The sequence below is a fragment of the Microcaecilia unicolor genome, chromosome 3, assembly GCF_901765095.1.
Source record: "Microcaecilia unicolor chromosome 3, aMicUni1.1, whole genome shotgun sequence".
NCBI classification, from domain to species: Eukaryota; Metazoa; Chordata; class Amphibia; order Gymnophiona; family Siphonopidae; genus Microcaecilia; species Microcaecilia unicolor.
In genome coordinates, this window is record NC_044033.1 from 503,904,173 (window position 1) to 503,924,163 (window position 19,991).

General features: G+C 46.5%; 1 protein-coding gene across 1 annotated transcript in view; it reads left to right on the top strand.

Moving 5' to 3' along the window:
• The first annotated feature begins 13,259 nt into the window (after window positions 1-13,259).
• Window positions 13,260-19,991, top strand: part of SRSF12 (serine and arginine rich splicing factor 12) — a 91,967-nt gene continuing 85,235 nt past the window's right edge. Inside the window, exon 1 of the mRNA XM_030199103.1 lies at window positions 13,260-13,638. Within this exon, the coding sequence (XP_030054963.1) occupies window positions 13,574-13,638 (65 nt within the window). The 5' untranslated portion in view covers window positions 13,260-13,573. The remainder of the gene's footprint in view (window positions 13,639-19,991) is intronic.

A 19,991-nucleotide genomic window follows, 5' to 3' on the forward strand; every position in this document is an offset into this window, starting at 1 on the left:
GGAAATGGTACAACCCCGTGACATTGCTCATCTGCCATTATTCACTCATTGGCACATTGAACTGACGATTGTGTTTAACCAATCAAGACCCAAAACTGACAACAATGGAAAGACAATGCTAAAGAAAGTGAAGGTTATACTGGTACTAATCTTATGATCTTCTAGGGAGCAGTCTTTAAAATCCCCCTGTTGTTTTATCGCTGCAGGCCTGCCAGCAGTAATTTTATTATTACTACTTTGGATTTAGCTCACACTTTTGTTCAACAGCATTCTGGTACCCTAGGTATTTCCTTGTCTCCAGAGGGCTTACAATCTAATGTGTCAATATTCAAGCTGTGGCAGCCAGTGGTTTTTTGTTTGTTTTAATGCTGGCCACTACAGCTTTAAAAAAATCTGGATATTCAGCCCTGGTTAGAGTGGTGACTGCACTGCTATCTGAATAGCATTGACAGAGGCAGCAGAACCCCTTTTTATTTGGGGATGCCCAAGCTCCACCCCCAATCCTTCCTTAGCATTCTATAGTCTTCTCTATGGTGTCCAGCATCTTTCTCCTTCCCTTCTTCCCAACCACCTCCCATGGTGTCCAGCATTTCTCTTCCTTCCCTCCCTCTCAACCCCGCTCCCCTGTGGTCTCCAGCTTCTCTGTCCTTCCCTCCCTCTCAACCCCCTATGAACTCCAGTATCTTTCTCCTTCCCTTCTTCCCAACCACCTCCCATGGTGTCCAGCATTTCTCTTCCTTCCCTCCCTCTCAACCCCGCTCCCCTGTGGTCTCCAGCTTCTCTGTCCTTCCCTCCCTCTCAACCCCCTATGAACTCCAGTATCTTTCTCCTTCCCTTCTTCCCAACCACCTCCCATGGTGTCCAGCATTTCTCTTCCTTCCCTCCCTCTCAACCCCGCTCCCCTGTGGTCTCCAGCTTCTCTGTCCTTCCCTCCCTCTCAACCCCCTATGAACTCCAGTATCTTTCTCCTTCCCTTCTTCCCAACCACCTCCCATGGTGTCCAGCATTTCTCTTCCTTCCCTCCCTCTCAACCCCGCTCCCCTGTGGTCTCCAGCTTCTCTGTCCTTCCCTCCCTCTCAACCCCCTATGAACTCCAGTATCTTTCTCCTTCCCTTCTTCCAAACCACCTCCCATGGTGTCCAGCATTTCTCTTCCTTCCCTCCCTCTCAACCCCGCTCCCCTGTGGTCTCCAGCTTCTCTGTCCTTCCCTCCCTCTCAACCCCCTATGATCTTCAGCATCTCTCTCTCTCTCTCTTCTCTCCCTTCCCTTCCATATGGTCTCCAGCATTTCTCTCTTTCCCTACCTCCTCACCCCCCATGGCATTCAGTATATCACTCCTTCCCTCCTCCTTTCCCCCTCCTGCATCTATCTCTTTCCCTCCCCCTCCCAAGCATTTCTCTCCTTTCCTTCTTCCTTAACACCCCCCTTATGGTGTTCAGCATCTCTCTCCTTCTCTACTACCCCACCACTGCCAAGCATTTCTTCCCTTACCTCGCTCCCTCAGAGTGGTGATTCTATCAGCTGCATAAGAGGCATCACATTGCGAGCCGGCATGGGGCCTTGAGCATCTGCGCATACTTGAGGCTTGCTGGCTCTCACCCCCTTTGAACTTCTTATTTTGGAGGGGACAGAAGCCAGCCAGACTTGAACATGCACAGGATGCTCAAGGCCCTGCACCGTCCGGCTGTGTGATCCCTCTTATGCAGCTGATAGAGTCACTACCCCAGAAGAGCGAGGTAAGAGAATCAACCTCTCACTTTATTGTTTGTTTGTAAGCCACACTGAACTTAAGTCTATTTCGGGCTAATGTGGGGTATAAATGTCATGAATAAATTAATTAAGCCAATCAGTGCCAATAATTGATATTTAACAACCAGTTAGCGACACTAATTGGCTTTAATTAGAATTAACACATACAACTTGCTAGGCATGTTCTAGAATTCGGTATGCATAAATTCTAATGTGCACAGTTGAAAAAGGGCATGGAATGGGTGGGTTGTGGGAGTTTCAAAAAACTATGGGGCCCTTTTACTAAGGCGTGCCGAAAAATGGCCTGCGCTGGTGTAGGTGCTTGTATTGGACGCATGCAGGTCCATTTTTCAGCGCGCCTGCAAAAAAGGCCTTTTTTTTGGGCAGAAAATGGATGTGCGGCAAAATAAAAATCAGTGCGTGTCGCATTTTGAGCCTGAGACTTAGCAGTAAGTCTCACTCGTTAACCGGGCGGTAATCATCAACGCGTACACTGCCGATTACTGCCCAGTTAGCCCCACGTGGTAGAATATAGAAATGATTTTCTTTTTTTTTTTGAAATTTTTTTATTGAATATATATATATTTTAACATTTAGAAAAACATCATACTATTAAATCATTAAATGTACAACAGCTTATATATCCGCTCCTTACATTGTCTCAATATACCATATACCTACGTCAGAGGAGGGCGGGCCCAGGAAGAAAGAAGGGACGTCTGAGGAGGCCTTCTGACTCGCCAATCAGCTGTTCTTGCCTGTGCAGCAGAGGTGAGAGGCGCTGCACGGGCCGGTAAGGCAAAGGGGGGGGGAGGGGTCGTTGGAGGGGGGGAGCGGCAGCCATGACCAAAGGGGGGGCGGCGGGGGCGGGGCACGAGACCGGAGCATGGCGGGAGGCAGAGCTAGTGTGGGAGAATACACAGGAAGGGAGGAGGGCCGGGCTGAGGCTGCTAAAATTGGAGTTTTTTGTGCGGGGGGGGTTGGGGGGGAAGCGGGGAGCAGCGGGGGGGGGGCAAGGCGTCCATACAGAATGCTCATGACGAGCGCCCTTGCCCCCTCCCGAAACACACGTGTGGGGGGGGGGGGAAGAAACGGCGACCTCGGGCGGGGGGGGGGGGCAAGGACGGCCATACAGGACGCTCCTCACGAGCGCCTTGGCCCCCCTCCTACCCTTTTTTTATTTTTGTTTTGATTTGGGAGCCACGTGCTTGTGTTTTGGCTGTTTGTGGCATGCGCAGAGCAGCTAACATAACGATTGGCTGCTCTGCGCATGCTTTAGGGGCCGATTACCGACGTGTATTGTGATTCTTTGATACATTGTACTTTTCAATACCGATCCGAGCATGTGTGACTTGTTGTTTTGGTGCATTCTTCGTTTTTTTAAAATCGTTAGGGACTTTAACGATTTAGATTTTTTAACGTTTGCTTGATGCATCTGCCTCTATGTCCCCTAATACTCCCCCCCTACCCGTTCCCTCTCCCTGGAATGTATCCCAAGCCCCCTAAAGTTTCTCAATCATTTGTTGGAGTTATAGAAATGATTTTCTGCTGTGCATTATGGACATGCGTCAAAATTAGAATTACCGCCTGGGAAACACTATAGCTGGCCAGTAGTTCTAATTTGATGCGCATTGTATGCGTGTAGGCACCTACGCATCTTAGTAAAAGGGCCTCTATGTGCACTATTATCGAATACACCAGATCTGCGCCTAACTTAGGTGCAGGTACTTAGGCCTGATTTTAGGTGGCCTAAATGGGTACACCTAAATTTTAGTTGTAAGAACGGCACGTGAGCGTATTCTATAAACTACGCCTAACTTTAGGCATAGTTTATAGAATCAGACTTGTGGTTTTACGGCGCTGATTTTTAAGGCGCCATATATAGAATTCCCCCCAGTGTCCACACCTCCAGTGACTACTGATGTCTGGCGTTGTTGAACTACTTGGTGAAAATGATTGAGTGAACAATTGTCCAAGAATCAACTGGAGCTGGTGTAGACCTTTTGTAGTCATACTAGTGTAGACTGCATTACAGTAATCCAGTCTTGATGTTATCATATAAAAATAACACGTGACTTGACAGACTTCAGGAAATTATTGAAAACGCACTTTTTCGAAGAAACTTACAATAAGAATCCTCCTTAACGACTTGATTATTCTATATCTAAACCAACCACTTACTGATCCTTCTGAATTGATTGTATTAATCATATTACCATTATTGGTCATTATATTTTACTGCTTTTTATTTTGTGTTATGTAAATCATTCTACAGACATATCTTCCTTATTTCTTACATAGTAATATGTTAAATTAAAACAAACCTCTTACTCTGTTCATAATTATATCTTTTGCAATATAATGTAAGCCACATTGAGCCTGCAAATAGGTGGGATAATGTGGGGTACAAATGCAGCAAACAAACAAACAAATAAATAAATAAATAAATAAATAAAATCATGGCATGCACAACTGAGGCAAGACTTGTCTTCTCAATGTAAGGAGAGAGGCAGCATAGCTGTCGCAACTGATAGAAGCAGCTCTTAAAAGTTGCTTTGATTTGGAAGATCAGAATAAGTGTTGAATCTAAGGTTCCTGACTTGTGATTTGAGGGGGAGTTTGTATTTCCTAAAAGAGATTTTGATGTCAGGGATGTGCCCACTTGTGTTAGGGACCCAGAGAAGCTTGGTTTCACTTGGGTTCAGGCAAAGTTTGTTGTTTTTTATTGAAACTGACATGGTTACACATCCTCCACTGGGATTTACAGGTACCCATGATCAAAACACGGATTGTGATATGAAGTAGGCCATCTTATCTAATAGGTCATATAAAAAGAATGATTACATCTAGAATTGCTGAGTATTTAAATATCATTCAGCTCAGAAAGTGAGGCTACAGTTGTTCATCATTGGCGGATAAAATATTGCATGCCATCAATACTCTATGATTTGTTGCAGTTAATATGGTAAAATTACCGGGTCCCCATGGATTCACTCTAATTTTTTTTTTTTTTTTTGCATATTTTGCTTTTTATCCTTTTTATTGGACCAGATTTTGATGGTCACTATTCTATTGGCCGTGGGAATCACATGACATAGATATTGATTTTGATTAGTGCTATGAAAGTTTGGCATTCTTGTGTGTTGCACAGTAGTATCTCAAAAGCGCAGAAAAAGCATTTTTCCCATACGGTAGGTATATACAATGCAATCCGCTTAAGTGCAAGGGTCTGGGACCAGAGAAATGCATGCAGTTAACCAGAGCATGCACTTAACCATTGTGACCCAAAGAAGCTTGACATCTGATAAACATATGTACAGTACAAATTCTATAGTACATAACTGCAAGGAGGATGTGGACATGGGAGGGGCATGGGCAGGTCAGGGGCATGCCCAGCACTTACATGCTAAGGTTATAGAATATCGTCAGTTGTGTTCAAGCAGTTAAACTTGCGACTAAAATAAAACATTAAAATGAGGACTTATGCTAGTATTCTATAATGGCAATTGCACACCTAATTGCCAATATGAAATTCATACTTTGTTCCCAGCTTTTAGTACTTAACATAAGGTGACTATGTTAAGTGTATAGGATGTTGCTCATTCTTGGGTGGCCTGCTCCTGCAAGGCCACAGCATACATGAATATCTGTCTCAGCAGCCATTCTTACTCGTCTCTGGCCTGGTCCCTAGATTCAGAGTTACCAGCATAGTCTCTAGCAGACACACAAGGCTGGCTGCAGTCGTCCAGGTCAAAACACAAATTCTTCCAGGTTCCAAGCTGAACTTGGCCTTCCTGAACATAGTGGTTGCAGTTTCTCAGCTTATAGGATACTGTTATATTTGCCGAACTAGCTTGAGTGTGCAGGATGTGCATGGAGGACGTCATCAGTCAGGACTCACAGCACAGATCAGCGAACGCGCCAGGCGCTGAAGAAGACTAAGGCTGGCGGGGGCTGGGGTCCCCTGCCAGCAAAGGTACCTGGCGGCAGCGGGGGAGGGTCAGCAGGGGCGGGTTAAAAATAGCGGGGGAGGGTCGGCGGCTGGTGAAGGCAGGCTAAAATGTGCCCCCACCACCACCTTGGGCTCTGGACCCCCCTCCCGCCGAGGTCTGGCTACGCCCTGCTGTGAAGTGAACAGGAGCCTTTTCCAGATACCTTTAATAAATATTGTTTTGTTTTCACTGCAACTTGCTGAGTGTGGTGTGTGACTGTCTTACCTGTCCACGTGGCCCACCCTCACTCATGATACCACAGTGACCTTTAGAGAATTACCTCCTATATATGCCCTTACATAGACGGTCGGTAGCCCAACTGTTTGGGGAGGCTAAAGGGGGCGGAGCTTACCTCCATACGCTCCGTGGCAGCGACGTCAATGAAGAAAAAGACTACAGGCTCGCCGCCAGCTTCTCCCTTCTCTCTGCTCTCGCGGAAACAGGAAATGCATCACCGCAGAAGGCGGGACACTGTGTGCAGAGAGAAGGGAGAAGCTGGCGGCGAGCCTGTAGTCTTTTTCTTCATTGACGTCGCTGCCACGGAAATAAAAGATCAAAATGCGCGGGGCGGGAGGGTGGGCTGCACCACAAGCGGAAGTCGACGATTGGGCTGGGGAGGCTTAGCCTCCCCAAGCCTCTTATACGGGGCGCCTATGTGCCCTTAGACTATTTTTTTAGTTCATGGTTATTGAATTAACTTGTAAACTCTTTTCCTGGCTGAAAAAGTAAAGCACTTTTCTTTATGTTGAAAACATCAGTATGAGTTTGTGAACTAAATGCAATATCTCTTATCACTATATTCTGTGCAACTGTGAGCTTACAGTACCTCCTCTGATTGCTACGGTGAGCAGCAGCAGCAAATGCACACTTTAAGCTGACAGACTTACGGTAACTGTTCACAAGGTACATCTGATGCTGGCCACTGCTTCATGTATACATTGGATGGGGGGAGCAACAAAAGCAGATGAACTTTCCATTTTTATTTTTCTACCCACTAAATCCGGATTTAAAGGTTAGCCGTGGGTGGATGATTGCAATGCCTGATCTACAGCCAAAGGCATTACATTACCTAAAGAGGCTTTCTTGTCCTCATTAGGAATTAATCTTCACTAACCAGCTGTGAACCTATGACAGTTTGTTAACATGCAGTCCAAAAGATATGCGCTTGTGGAATTAAGACATTTGCCAGCCATACACTGCTGCATTATATCTAGGAAAATACTGCAGGATTATTGGGGTTACACTGCTATTAGTGACTGTTGGCATTTATTTATTTGTTTATTGTATATGCTTGAGAAGGAGTGTATAGGAGGTTACAGGTTCTCACAGAGTTACTTCATAGGGTGTGGCCAAGATAAGGCAGAGCAGGGAAGCCATGGTGCAGGCAGTGACATAAAAGCTCTGAGCCAAATTCTTTTGGCAAAATGTCCAAGATAAATTAGAAGTGATGTGATATGACCTAATGTTAAATTTTATGTGGAGGAAAAGCCTCAAATCAAAAGAGAACACTCCGTCGTTGATCATTCAACATAGAACATAGAAGGAGTCAGAAGTGGCTGCTACACTTACATATATTTACCTGGTCGGACACCACGGACCCTGAAGCAGAGTTGGAAACTTGGGCCGAAGTCGGGCCGTGGAAGGTGTTTAACGACTGCAGGATTGAGAGATAAGTGCATCCTGATAGAGCCATTAAGATTTGAAAAGGTTCTTATCAGCTCAACTCTTCATTAGGAGGTTTTTACCTGTGATGATTAAAGGGACCTCCTTCTATGTTGAATGATCAACAACGGAGTGTTCTCGTTTGATTTGAGGCTTTTCCTACTGCTATGCGGGAAAATGTGGGATACAAATGTAATAAATAAATATATAGGTATGAGTAGTGTTTCTTGGGATACTACAAAATAATGCCGTAGAATGCACTTGATGATGGATTTCTAAGTAGTCTGCCCAACAGCTGCCCTGGATCAACATAGGGTGTTTTATGGATCAACATAGGAAGTATTTTTTCACGGAGAGAGTAGTGGATGCTTGGAATGCCCTTCCGCATGTTTGAATTCCGTTACCGTTTTCATTTCCACCACCGAAAACGGTAACGGAATTCAAACATGCGTGGGATAAGCATAAAGGAATCCTGTGCCGAAGGAATGGATCCTCAGGAGCTTAGTCAAGATCAGGAGGCGAGGCTGGTGGTTGGGAGGCGGGGATGGTGCTGGGCAGACTTATACAGTCTGTGCCAGAGCCGGTGGTGGGAAGCGGGACTGGTGGGTGGGAGGCGGGGATAGTGCTGGGCAGACTTGTACGGTCTGTGCCAGAGCCGGTGGTTGGGAGGTGGGGCTGGTGGTTGGGAGGCGAGGATAGTGCTGGGCAGAGTTATACGATCTGTGCCAGAGCCGGTGGTTAGGAGGCAGGACTGGTGGTTGGGAGGCGGGGATAGTGCTGGGCAGACTTATACGGTCTGTGCCCTGAAGAGCACAGGTACAAATCAAAGTAGGGTATACACAAAAAGTAGCAAATATGAGTTATTTTCGTTGGGCAGACTGGATGGACCGTGCAGGTCTTTTTCTGCCGTCATAAACCACCGACATACTTAATGGAAAAACTGATATTTTTAAATATAGTTACATTATGCCATATCAAACTTGACCAGACATAAGTCAACTATAATGGCAAACATCTCAATGCACATGACAGGATCCTGCAATATAATTGCAGCAATGACATATAACAATGTATTCAAATTCTGGTAGCACCTCAATAATAGCAACAAAATCCCTTCACTGCTAGGTACTTTGCAAAGTAGCACTCCAGTGACAGTCTAACAGGATGGGGGTGGATAGGTGAATGACAGGAAGAGGGACAGGGAGATATGCATGGAGACAGGAGGGTGACAAAGCAGTACAATTTTATGGTTTATAATGGGCAAGAAAACACAGATCTTTGTTGTCCTGTCTGGTGAGTGTCAAAATATGTAATCATTCTGACTTCAAAGGTCTTACGTTCCTATATTGTTTTAAAGTTCCCTTTCAGGATTCTTACCATAAAATCACTGGTACAATGTGCTGGTTTTGTAAAGTGCTGCCCCACAGGCGTGACATCTTTATTGGTACTAGCATTTTTCATATGGTGTCTATGTAAATTAAATCTCTTCTTTAGCATCTGACTAGTTTCTCCAATGTAGCAGCCTTCATTGCATTTTTTACAGTGAATGATATATACCACATTGGAAGATGAGCACGTGAAAGATTCCTTAATGTTGAATATTTTTCCTTTGTGAATGACCGTGGGGTCCTGCAAAATGTTTTGGCATAGTTTGCAGCTGGACATATTGCAAGGATGTGTGCCATTCTTTTCTTTTTGAGTCTGTGTTGGGAGCTTACTTCTAATTAGCTTGTGTTTTAAGTTGGGTGGCTGTCGGATCTCAGCCCGAAATCCAGGCCAAAGTATCAGCCTGCCTGTCTGACATTGCTGCCTGGATGTCTCAGCGCCATCTGAAACTAAACATGACCAAGACTGAGCTTCTTATCTTTCCCACTAAACCAACCTCTCCTCCTCCCCCATTCTCTATTTCTGTGGATAACACTCTCATCCTTCCTGTCTCATCAGCTCGTAACCTTGGGGTCATCTTCAACTCCTCCCTCTCCTTCTCTGCACATATTCAGCACACTGCTAAAACCTGTCGTTTCTTTCTCTATAATATCACCAAAATTCGCCCTTTCCTTTCTGAGCACACTACCAGAACCCTCATCCACACTCACCTCTCGCTTAGACTATTGCAACTTGCTTCTCACAGGTCTCCCACTTAGCCATCTCTCTCCTCTTCAATCTGTTCAAAATTCTGCTGCACGACTAATATTCCACCAGTGTCGTTATGCTCATATTAGCCCTCTCCTCAAGTCACTTCACTGGCTTCCTATCCGTTTCCGCATACAGTTCAAACTCCTCTTATTGACCTATAAGTGCATTCACTCTGCAGCTCCTCAGTACCTCTCCACTCTCATCTCTCCCTACATTCTTCCCCGGGAACTCCGTTCACTGGGCAAATCTCTCTTATCTGCACCCTTCTCCTCCACTTCTAACTCCAGACTCTGTTCCTTTTATCTTGCTGCACCATTTGCCTGGAATAGACTTCCTGAGCTGGTACGTCAAGCTCCATCTCTGGCCGTCTTCAAATCTAAGCTAAAAGCCCACCTTTTTTATGCTGCTTTTAACTCCTAACCCTTATTCACTTGTTCAGAACCCTTATTTTATCATCCTCACTTTAATATTCCCTTATCTCTTGTTTGTCCTGTTTGTCTGTCCTAATTAGATTGTAAGCTCTGTTGATTAGGGACTGTCTCTTCATGTTCAAGTGTATAGCGCTGCGCACGTCTAGTAGTGCTTTAGAAATGATAAGTAGTAGTAGTAGAGTCATCAGCGTAAAGATGATACTGAAAACCATGGGATGAGATCAGAGTACCAAGGGAAGAAGTATAGATGGAGAAAAGAAGAGGTCCCAAGACAGATCCCTGAGGTACACCAACTGACAGTGGGATAGAAGTAGAGGAGGATCCACTAGAGTATACACTAAAGGTATGCTGGGAGACATAAGAAGAAAACCAGGAAAGAACAGAGCCCTGAAATCCAAGTGAGGACAGCATATCAAGGAGTAGGCTGTGATCAACAGTGTCAAAAGCAGCAGATAGATCGAGAAGGATGAGGATGGACCTTTGGATCTGGCCAGGAACAGATCATTGGAGACTTTAGCAAGCGCCTTTTCAGTTGAATGAAGGGGGCGAAAGCCAGATTGAAGTGGATCAATAATAGCTTGAGATAAAAGAAAGCCAAGGCAACAGCGGTGAACAGCACGTTCAAGTATCTTGGATAGGAAAGGGAGAAGGGAAATGGGGCGATAGTTGGAAGGACAGGTAGGGTCCAATGAAGGTTTTTTAAGGAGTGGTGTGACTACAGCATGTCTGAAGGCATCAGGAAGAGTCGCAGTGGACAGTGAAAGATTGAGGATATCCTATATAATAAAAAGCACCTCCAACGTTCTGAAGCTGACTCCGTGGCACTAAACCTTGAAGCATTCATGCTCTCTGAATTGACGTCAGTACCTCCTGGTACGTCACACGCAAAAGCTGACCAACCAGAGGTGGGAGGGCGGGCGCACAGTGGCGAATGGATCGATCATTCAGTGGACGAACCTGCACGCTGAGCTGTGCACTGCAGCGGAGGTTAGCCGGTTGGCGGAGGGCAAGAGATTTGGCCGGTATCGTTAGGGACAGGGGAGAAAGGAGCATCGCTGGGTGGCTGGAGAGGGGGCAGGGGAGAGAGGAGCATCGCTGGGTGGCTGGAGGGGGGGCAGAGGACATAGGACAATTGCTGGGTGGCTGGGGGGGGGCAGGGGAGAGAGGACAATCGCTGGGTGGCTGGAGGGGGGGGGGCAGGGGACAGAGCAGACACGCTCGCACCCAGCAGTCTCACTGTCTGTCACATACACACACTCGCACATTCACTCTCTCTTTCTCTCACACACACTGTCTCAAACATACAGAAACCATGCTAGCGCCCATTTCATTTGTGTCAGAAACAGGCCTGATTTACTAGTGACAGATAAAAGGGATGACAGTAGGAGAGATAGTGTTAAGTAGATGGGTGGGAATAGTTAGTTAGTTTTGAGGAGGAAATAAGATGTGTAGTTTCCTCTTCAATGATTTCAGAAAAGGAGGCAGGGGTTGGAGGGTTGAGAGAATGGACTAAGAGAAGGAGAGGTGGAGGTGACCTGGTTGAGAATTCAAGTTTAATCTTGTGAACCTTATCATAGGGAAGTCGTCCCATCCCCTTTATCATTTTTGTCGCCCTTCTCTGTATTCTTTCTAATTCCACTATATCTTTTTTGAGATGCAGTGACCGCATATGGGAAGCTTTCAAATAAGAAGACAGGAAATGGGACTGGATATACCAGGCAAAGGTATTGGCCTGCTTATCCGACATTGCTGCCTGGATGTCCAACCGCCACCTGAAACTGAACATGTCCAAGACCGAGCTTATTGTCTTTCCACCAAAACCCACTTCTCCTCTTCCTCCACTTTCCATCTCAGTTGATAACACCCTCATCCTCCCCGTCTCATCTGCCCGCAACCTCGGAGTCATCTTTGACTCCTCTCTCTCCTCTGTGCATATCCAGCAGATAGCCAAGACCTGTCGCTTCTTCCTCTTTAACATCAGCAAAATTCGCCCTTTCCTCTCTGAACACACCACCCGAACTCTCGTCCACGCTCTCATTACCTCTCACCTGGACTACTGCAACTTACTCCTCACCGGCCTCCCACTTAGCCATCTATCCCCCCTTCAATCTGTTCAGAACTCTGCTGCACGTCTCATATTCCACCAGAACCGATATACTCATATCACCCCTCTCCTCAGGTCACTTCACTGGCTTCTGATCAGATACCGCATTCAATTCAAGCTTCTCCTTCTTAGCTACAAATGCACTCAGACTGCTGCCCCTCACTATCTTTCTACCCTCATCTCCCCTTACGTTCCCGCCCGTAACCTCCGTTCACAGGATAAATCCCTCCTCTCAGTACCCTTCTCCACCACCGCCAACTCCAGGCTCCGCTCATTCTGCCTCGCCTCACCCTATGCTTGGAACAACCTTCCTGAGCCCTTACGCCAAGCACTCTCCCTGCCCGTCTTCAAGTCTTTGCTTTAAGCCCACCTCTTCAATGCTGCGTTCGGCACCTAACCTTTACCGTTCAGTGAATCCAGACTGCCCCTATCGGACCGACCGTTCACTTGTCTATTAGATTGTAAGCTCTTTGAGCAGGGACTGTCTCTCTTTGTTAAATTGTACAGCGCTGCGTAACCCTAGTAGCGCTCTAGAAATGTTAAGTAGTAGTAGTATACCACCTTTCTGTGGTTTTTGCAACTACATTCAAAGCGTTTTACATAGTATATACAGGTACTTATTTGTACCTGGGGCAATGGAGGGTTAAGTGACTTGCCCAGAGACACAAGGAGCTGCAGTGGGCAGACCCAATTCCCCAGGATCAAAGTCCGCTGCACAGACCACTACACTACTCCTCCACAGCTGTCAAATAAATAAAAATAAATACATAAATAAAAATATTTTGTTTTTCATCTTTTAAGCCACTGCCTATCCAACTGGGAACAGCTTTTGACTTTTTACAGATGGACCACGTCTAGGCAAGCCGTTATTTCTAATATTTATTTATTGCATTTGTATCCCACATTTTCCCACCTCTTTGCAGGCTCAATGTGGCTTACAATACATCATGAATGGTGGAAAATAATCTTTTACTATTGTTTTCAATAGCGTTTACTATTGTTTTGGGTGAACCAGCGTGGTGGCAATCTCTGCCTACTTGCTTCAACCCATATAATTGGCTGCTTGGGCTAAAATTGCCTCGTACTGTCTCCTCTCCTGTTCTCAATCTAACCTCCTCCTTCCTTCCTTGGTCACAATACATTACGTCATCGTACGCAACGCATGGCCATGCGCGCGTCGTTCACTCTTTCTTCCGCCATTTCTTTGTGTGTTGAGGAGGTTGAGCTCCTCAGAAAGGAGAGAACTTGGATTTTCTGACTGCAGCGATATTCTCCCCAAAAAGTACCAGCGGCCTTTAAGCTTGTTTTTAGATGAGTGGCGCGCTTGTCTGACCTATTAGTTACAACGTAGGAGCCGTAAACGTGTGGAAAGCGGCCTGTCAGAATTACTCTGCGCGCCCGAGCGAGCGCGCTGTGGAGTCACGCCGAACCCTTTTTCTGTATTCGCGGGTTTTTTTTCAACGTTCGATAACTGTTGTAGTAACCGCCGCTGGCAGCCATGTCTCGTTATTCACGACCTCCGAACACGTCTCTCTTTGTCAGGAACGTGGGAGATGGCACCAGGTGAGACGGGTGGAGGATTGGACTGGTGTGGGGGAATGGATTCCACAGTATCTTTGTTGGCATAATAATTTTACTTAATGTTACCAAATTGATACATAAAGCAGAGGGGAGATTAACTGTGAAATAAAAGCAGCGAGCACACGGAGGACAATATCAAGGTTAATTATTTTTTTTCGGTCTGGTTACTTTCCTACTGTAGGATTCTACAGGCCTTATCTGACTGTTCACTTGCTTATTGAACTGATGCTACCCGTTCTGTTACACTTTCTCTGTATGTAATTAATGGTGTGTCTACTTTCTGACGACGCTTGTCATGATGTAATATTGTAAGCCACATTGAGCCTGCAAATAGGTGGAAAATGTGGGATACAAATACAATCAATAAAGTGGTATATGCTTTTTTTTTTTTCTTTTGTTTTCCCCTCCTTCTAAATAGGTTGCTGAGGGACAACCAAAGAGATTTTGGAGAGGTTGTGTATAAGCAATAGGTGGAAAGGAAAGCATAAGACTAAGGAATAGGGTGGGAAAAGGCATAGGCAAACTAGGTAACATAGTAGATGACGGCAGAAAAAAAGACCTGCACGGTCCATCCAGTCTGCCCAACAAGACAAACATATGTGTATACTACTACTACTACTATTTAACATTTCTAGAGCGCTACAAAGTGTACGCAGCGCTGTACAAACACAGAAGAAAGACAGTCCCTGCTCAAAGAGCTTACAATCTAATAGACAAAAAGTAAAGCATTTAAATTTAAAATATTTAAGCATACCTTACCTTGATTTGTACCTGCCTTATTTAGGGCACAGAACGTACAAGTCTGCGCAGCAGTACTTCCCGCCTCCCAACCACCAGTCCCACCTCCCATCACCGGCTCTGGCACAGACCGTATAAGTCTGCCCTCCACTATCCTCACCTCCCAACCACCAACCCCTCTTCTGTCCACCTGATCCGCCGCCCAATTTCGGCTAAGCTTCTGAGGATCCATTCCTTCTGCACAGGATTCCTTTATGCATATCCCACACATGTTTGAATTCCGTTACCGTTTTCATCTCCACCACCTATAAGCCAAGAACCCAAATATGTATGAGGGAACACTTTCAGATGTACCAATTCATGTGATGCCAAGGCAGATTTTTGCCAGGTAGGTCAGCAGCTAGCAGAAAGAAGATGAAGGGAAGGAGAGTGTGTTAAGTCATTTGCTATCCACTGAACTTTGTTCTCCCTAGTTCCTCTGCATTGTTCTCTTCTGCAGGTAGAGTCCACGAATAACTGTATTTACTCGCTACTTTCTCGTCTGCAATTAGAACTATAGGGGGGTCTTATTTGTGGCAATATTAACAGGTGGTTATATCATTTAGGGCCTCCACACAAGTTTCTGTAGAGCCCACCATGGGGTGAGTTATGGAAGGATTTCAGTTGGGGAATGTATCTTGGTTATAGACAGGCAGAGCAAGCACTGGGATTGGGGGTATGGATCTGGTAAACTTAGTTACACAGATCCCCCAGATCATAACATAGTAACATAGTAGATGACGGCAGAAAAAGACCTGCACGGTCCATCCAGTCTGCCCAACAAGATAAACTCATGTGCTACTTTTGTGTATACCTTACTTTGATTTGTACCTGTCCTTTTCAGGGCACAGACTGTATAAGTCTGCCCAGCACTATCCCCGCCTCCCAACCACCAGCCCCGCCTCCCACCACCGGTTCTGGCACAGACCGTATAAGTCTGCCCAGCACTATCCCCGCCTCCCACCACCGGCTCTGGCATGGACCGTATAAGTCTGCCCAGCACCATCCCCACCTCCCAATCACCAGTCCCTCCTCCCACCACGGGCTCTGGCACAGACCATATAAGTCTGCCCAGCACCATCCCCGCCTTCCGCCACCGGCTCTGCCACCCAATCTCGGCTAAGCTCCTTAGGATCCATTCCTTCTGAACAGGATTCCTTTATGTTTATCCCACGCATGTTTGAATTCCGTTACCAGTTTCCTGAGAGCACAACCTTAAAAATGGATTGCCTCCCCCGAAAAGCTGTTTCCACCCGAATGCAGCAATCGTTCTCCATGTAAGGGCTGAAGCCTTCCCGATCCAGCACTCAAAACTCTCTAAAGTGCTGTATCTGATGTATATTCTGCTCAAAAGGGTTGGATCCAGCAATCGTTTTACTCAGAAGGAGTGGAACCACCTGGATCCAGCACTCATTCCTTTCTGGAAGGCTGCATCCTCTGGGATCCTACTACTACTACTATTTAGCATTTCTATAGCGCTACAAGGCATACGCAGCGCTGCACAAACATAGAAGAAAGACAGTCCCTGCTTAAAGAGCTTACAATCTAATAGACAAAAAATAAAGTAATCAAATCAATTAATGTGTACAGGAAGGAGGAGAGGAGGGTAGGTGGAGGCGAGTGGTTACGAGTCCAAAGCAATGTTAAAGAGGTGGGCTTTCAGTCTAGATTTAAAGGTGGCCAAGGATGGGGCAAGACGTAGGGGCTCAGGAAGTTTATTCCAGGCGTAGGGTGCAGCTAGACAGAAGGCGCAAAGTCTGGAGTTGGCAGTAGTGGAGAAGGGAACAGATAAGAAGGATTTATCCATGGAGTGGAGTGCACGGGAAGGGGTGTAGGGAAGGACGAGTGTGGAGAGATACTGGGGAGCAGCAGAGTGAGTACATTTATAGGTTAGTAGAAGTTTGAACAGGATGCAAAAATGGATAGGGAGCCAGTGAAGCGACTTGAGGAGAGGGGTAGTATGAGTAAAGCGATACTGGCGGAAGACGAGACGGGCAGCAGAGTTTTGAACCGATTGGAGAGGGGAGAGGTGACTAAGTGGGAGGCCAGCAAGAAGCAGATTGCAGTAGTCTAAACGAGAGGTGACAAGAGTGTGGATGAGGGTTTTGGTAGAGTGCTCGGAAAGAAAGCGGCGGATTTTACGGATGTTGTAAAGAAAGAAACGACAGGTCTTGGCGATCTGCTGGATATGAGCAGAGAAGGAGAGAGAAGAGTCAAAGATGACACCAAGGTTTCAAGCTGAGGAGACAGGGAGAATGAGAGAGCCATCAACAGAAATAGAAAACGGGGGGAGCGGGGAGGTGGGTTTGGGGGGAAAAATGAGAAGCTCGGTTTTGGTCATGTTTAATTTCAGGTGGCGTTGAGACATCCAGACAGCAATGTCAGACAAGCACACTGAAACTTTGGTTTGGATACAAGGTGAGATATCAGGGGTAGAAAGGTAGATTTGGGAGTCATCAGCATAGAGATGGTAGGAAAAGCCATGGGATGAGATTAATGAACCAAGGGAAGAAGTGTAGATAGAAAAGAGGAGGGGACCAAGAACAGAACCCTGAGGTACGCCGACAGGCAGAGGGATAGAAGTAGAAGAGGATCCACCAGAGTGAACACTGAAGGTGCGGAGGGAGAGGTAGGAAGAGAACCAGGATAGGACAGAGCCCTGGAATCCAAGTGAGGACAGGATATCGAGGAGTATGCTGTGATCGACAGTGTCAAAAGCAGCGGAAAGATCAAGAAGAATGAGGATGGAATAGAGACCTCTGGATTTAGCCAGTAATAGGTCATTGGAGAGTTTAGTAAGCGCAGTTTCGGTTGAGTGGAGAGGGCGAAAACCAGATTGTAGTGGATCAAGAATAGCATGTGAGGAGAGAAAATCAGGCAGCGGCGGTGAACAGCACGCTCAAGTGATTTGGAGTGAAAAGGAAGGAGGGAGATGGGTCGGTAATTAGAGGGATAAGTAGGGTCTAGTGAAGGCTTCTTAAGGAGAGATGTGACGACAGCATGTTTAAAGGCAGTAGGGACAGTTGCAGTGGAAAGTGAGAGGTTGAGAATGTGACAGATAAAAGGAATAAGAGCAGGTGAGATGGCATTAAGAAGGTGGGTGGGAATGGGATCAAAGGAACAGGTGGTACATTTTGAGGAAGAAAGGAGAAGTTTAGTTTTCTCTATAGTAACTTCAGGAAAGGAGGAAAAGGAATGAGGGGAAGGGGAGAGAGAGGGGAATGGACTAGTGGAGGGAGAGGTGGCGAGGAAGAGAATTCAAGGTTTATCTTTTGAACCTTGTGAAAGAATTCAGCAAGGGTCTGAGGAGATAATGTTGGGGGAGGGGGCACCTTGAGGAGAGAGTTCAATGTGGTGAAGAGAAGTCGAGGGTTAGAGCCAAGAGAGTTGGATCCAGCACTTATTCCCATCAGAAGGGCCATATCCCTCTGGATCCAGCACAGGTTTCTCTTAGAAGGGCCACATCCATTTGGATCATTCCCCCCAGAAGGGCTGTATCTCCCTGGATGCAGCACTCATTCCCTTCCCCCACCCCAAGAAAAGGGCTGTATCCCCCTGGATCTAGCACTTATCTCTCCCCTCCCCCAGAAGGGCTACATCCGCCCTGGATCCAGCACTTATCTTCCCCCCCCCCCCCCCCCCCCAATAAGGGCTGAATCCAACGCTCATTCTCCCCATCCCCTTGGATGCAGCACTCATTCCCAGGGCTGCCAAGAGACAGAGCTGGAGTAGGGCTGCCGCATCTGTTGCCCCCCTTACCATCCTGTCGCTCTCCTCCTCCTTTGTGCTGGGACCCAGGTCCCAACACGCAGGAGCAGAATAGAGACAGATGGAGGGAGCAGAACCCTTTGGCGTCGGGCCCTGGGAATCTTGTCCCTCCTGGATGCAGCACTTCTTATTCACCTCATCCCCCCGGGTGCAGAACTTATTCTGCTTGGATGCAGCACTCATTTCCCCTGTCCCCCTGGATGCACCTGAGTCCCACTCGTCTTCTCCCCTCCCCCCCCCGGTTGCACCGGGTCCAGCACTTCCCAGCCCTCCCCCCTGGAATTCACCTGGATCCGGCACTCATTCTCCAATGAAGTGCTGGATCCACCTTATCCAGCACCCATTCCCACCCAAAGGCAGCATCTACATGGGTCCAGCTCTCATTCCCACAAGAAGGGCTGGATCTACCCAGGTCCAGCTCTCATTCCCACAAGAAGGGCTGGATCTACCCAGGTCCAGCTCTCATTCCCACAAGAATGGCAGCATGTACCTTATCCAGCACTTCCTGTGGGGGCAGTACCTGGCAGAGAAGAATAGATCTCATCAGTGCAGGGGGCTCACTGCATACCGAAAGTAGCATTGGCAGTCAAAATAGAACAGCACTCTGTTTTAAGATAGTACTGAGAGGATCCGATAGATCTGTCTTTTACTGAATCCGTGGGATCCAACTTCTACCTTTTTTGTGTAAGAAATTGCCTTTGGTGAGTTATTGACTATTGTAAGCCTCAGCAGCTTTCGCAGGACATGGTGAAAAAAAGCCCGCATTTGATTAGTGTGAACAGAATTGTTTCTAACTCTACACTGAGATTTATTTATTTTTCCTTCCTTCATCTTGGGGCCCCTCAAGTACACGGTGCTTATCTCTAGTTAAAGAATTACTATTGAAAACTTTCTTCTCCTGTTTCCAAGCTTGCAAATACTATGTTTAGTCTAAATAAGCAGTCTGCAATGGTTAGACTTTCCTTATGAATAGTTGAGAAAATACCATGTACTAGATATAGTTAACACTAGCCGTTGAGCCTGTAAAAACGGGCTAGTAAAGGAAAGGGGGGGGGGGGGGGGTTGAAAGGCCAACTCCCCTGTTATTTCCAAGTTTTCCAGATCCACAGTGGACTGGTTGGTTTGAAGCAGGATGGCAGTGTTCTCAATGCAAGGCTCGTGGGACAATAGTAGCTCCCATCATCAGACTTTGTTTTTGCATCTGGGTGCAGGCCATGGGTCTTACATTGAATAACACTGAAGACCTGAAGTCTTGCGCCTAAAATGGGGTCTTTCTCTCCCATCTTTCGGGCCTCCATCCTTGATGTCTTCGCCAGCAGCGATTAAGCCATGCTGCCTCGAGGTCCGACCTTTTGTCACAACTTCCTGTTGCTGCATGGGAGAGGGTTGGAGAAAGAACTGGGAGCTCTTGCTATGCAAGGGGTAAAAGAGAATGGAAGTGTGTGGGGGGGATCATCCACCCTTAAGAGGGGGCAGAGAAAATTGGAATTGAACTTAAGGGGCTGGGGAGGAAGATCAAGCATAGGGAGGGATTCAAGCCAGTTGGAGAGTGAGACTCCTGGGAGATGGGTTAAACCTGAGCAGAGAGAAAGCCAGTGGAGCTAATCAGGTATGGTGCATTGCGGGACCAGACCTTTATGGTAAGAGAATTCTGTGCAAAAAAAAAACATAATTCTGCAGTCTTTATTTGTAAATTATTTTTTTTTGTACAGACTTGCCCCAGCATGCTGACGTTAATTTCTATTGGCTTTATCTTCATCAGTTTCTCACCCCATGATGGTCATGGCCCT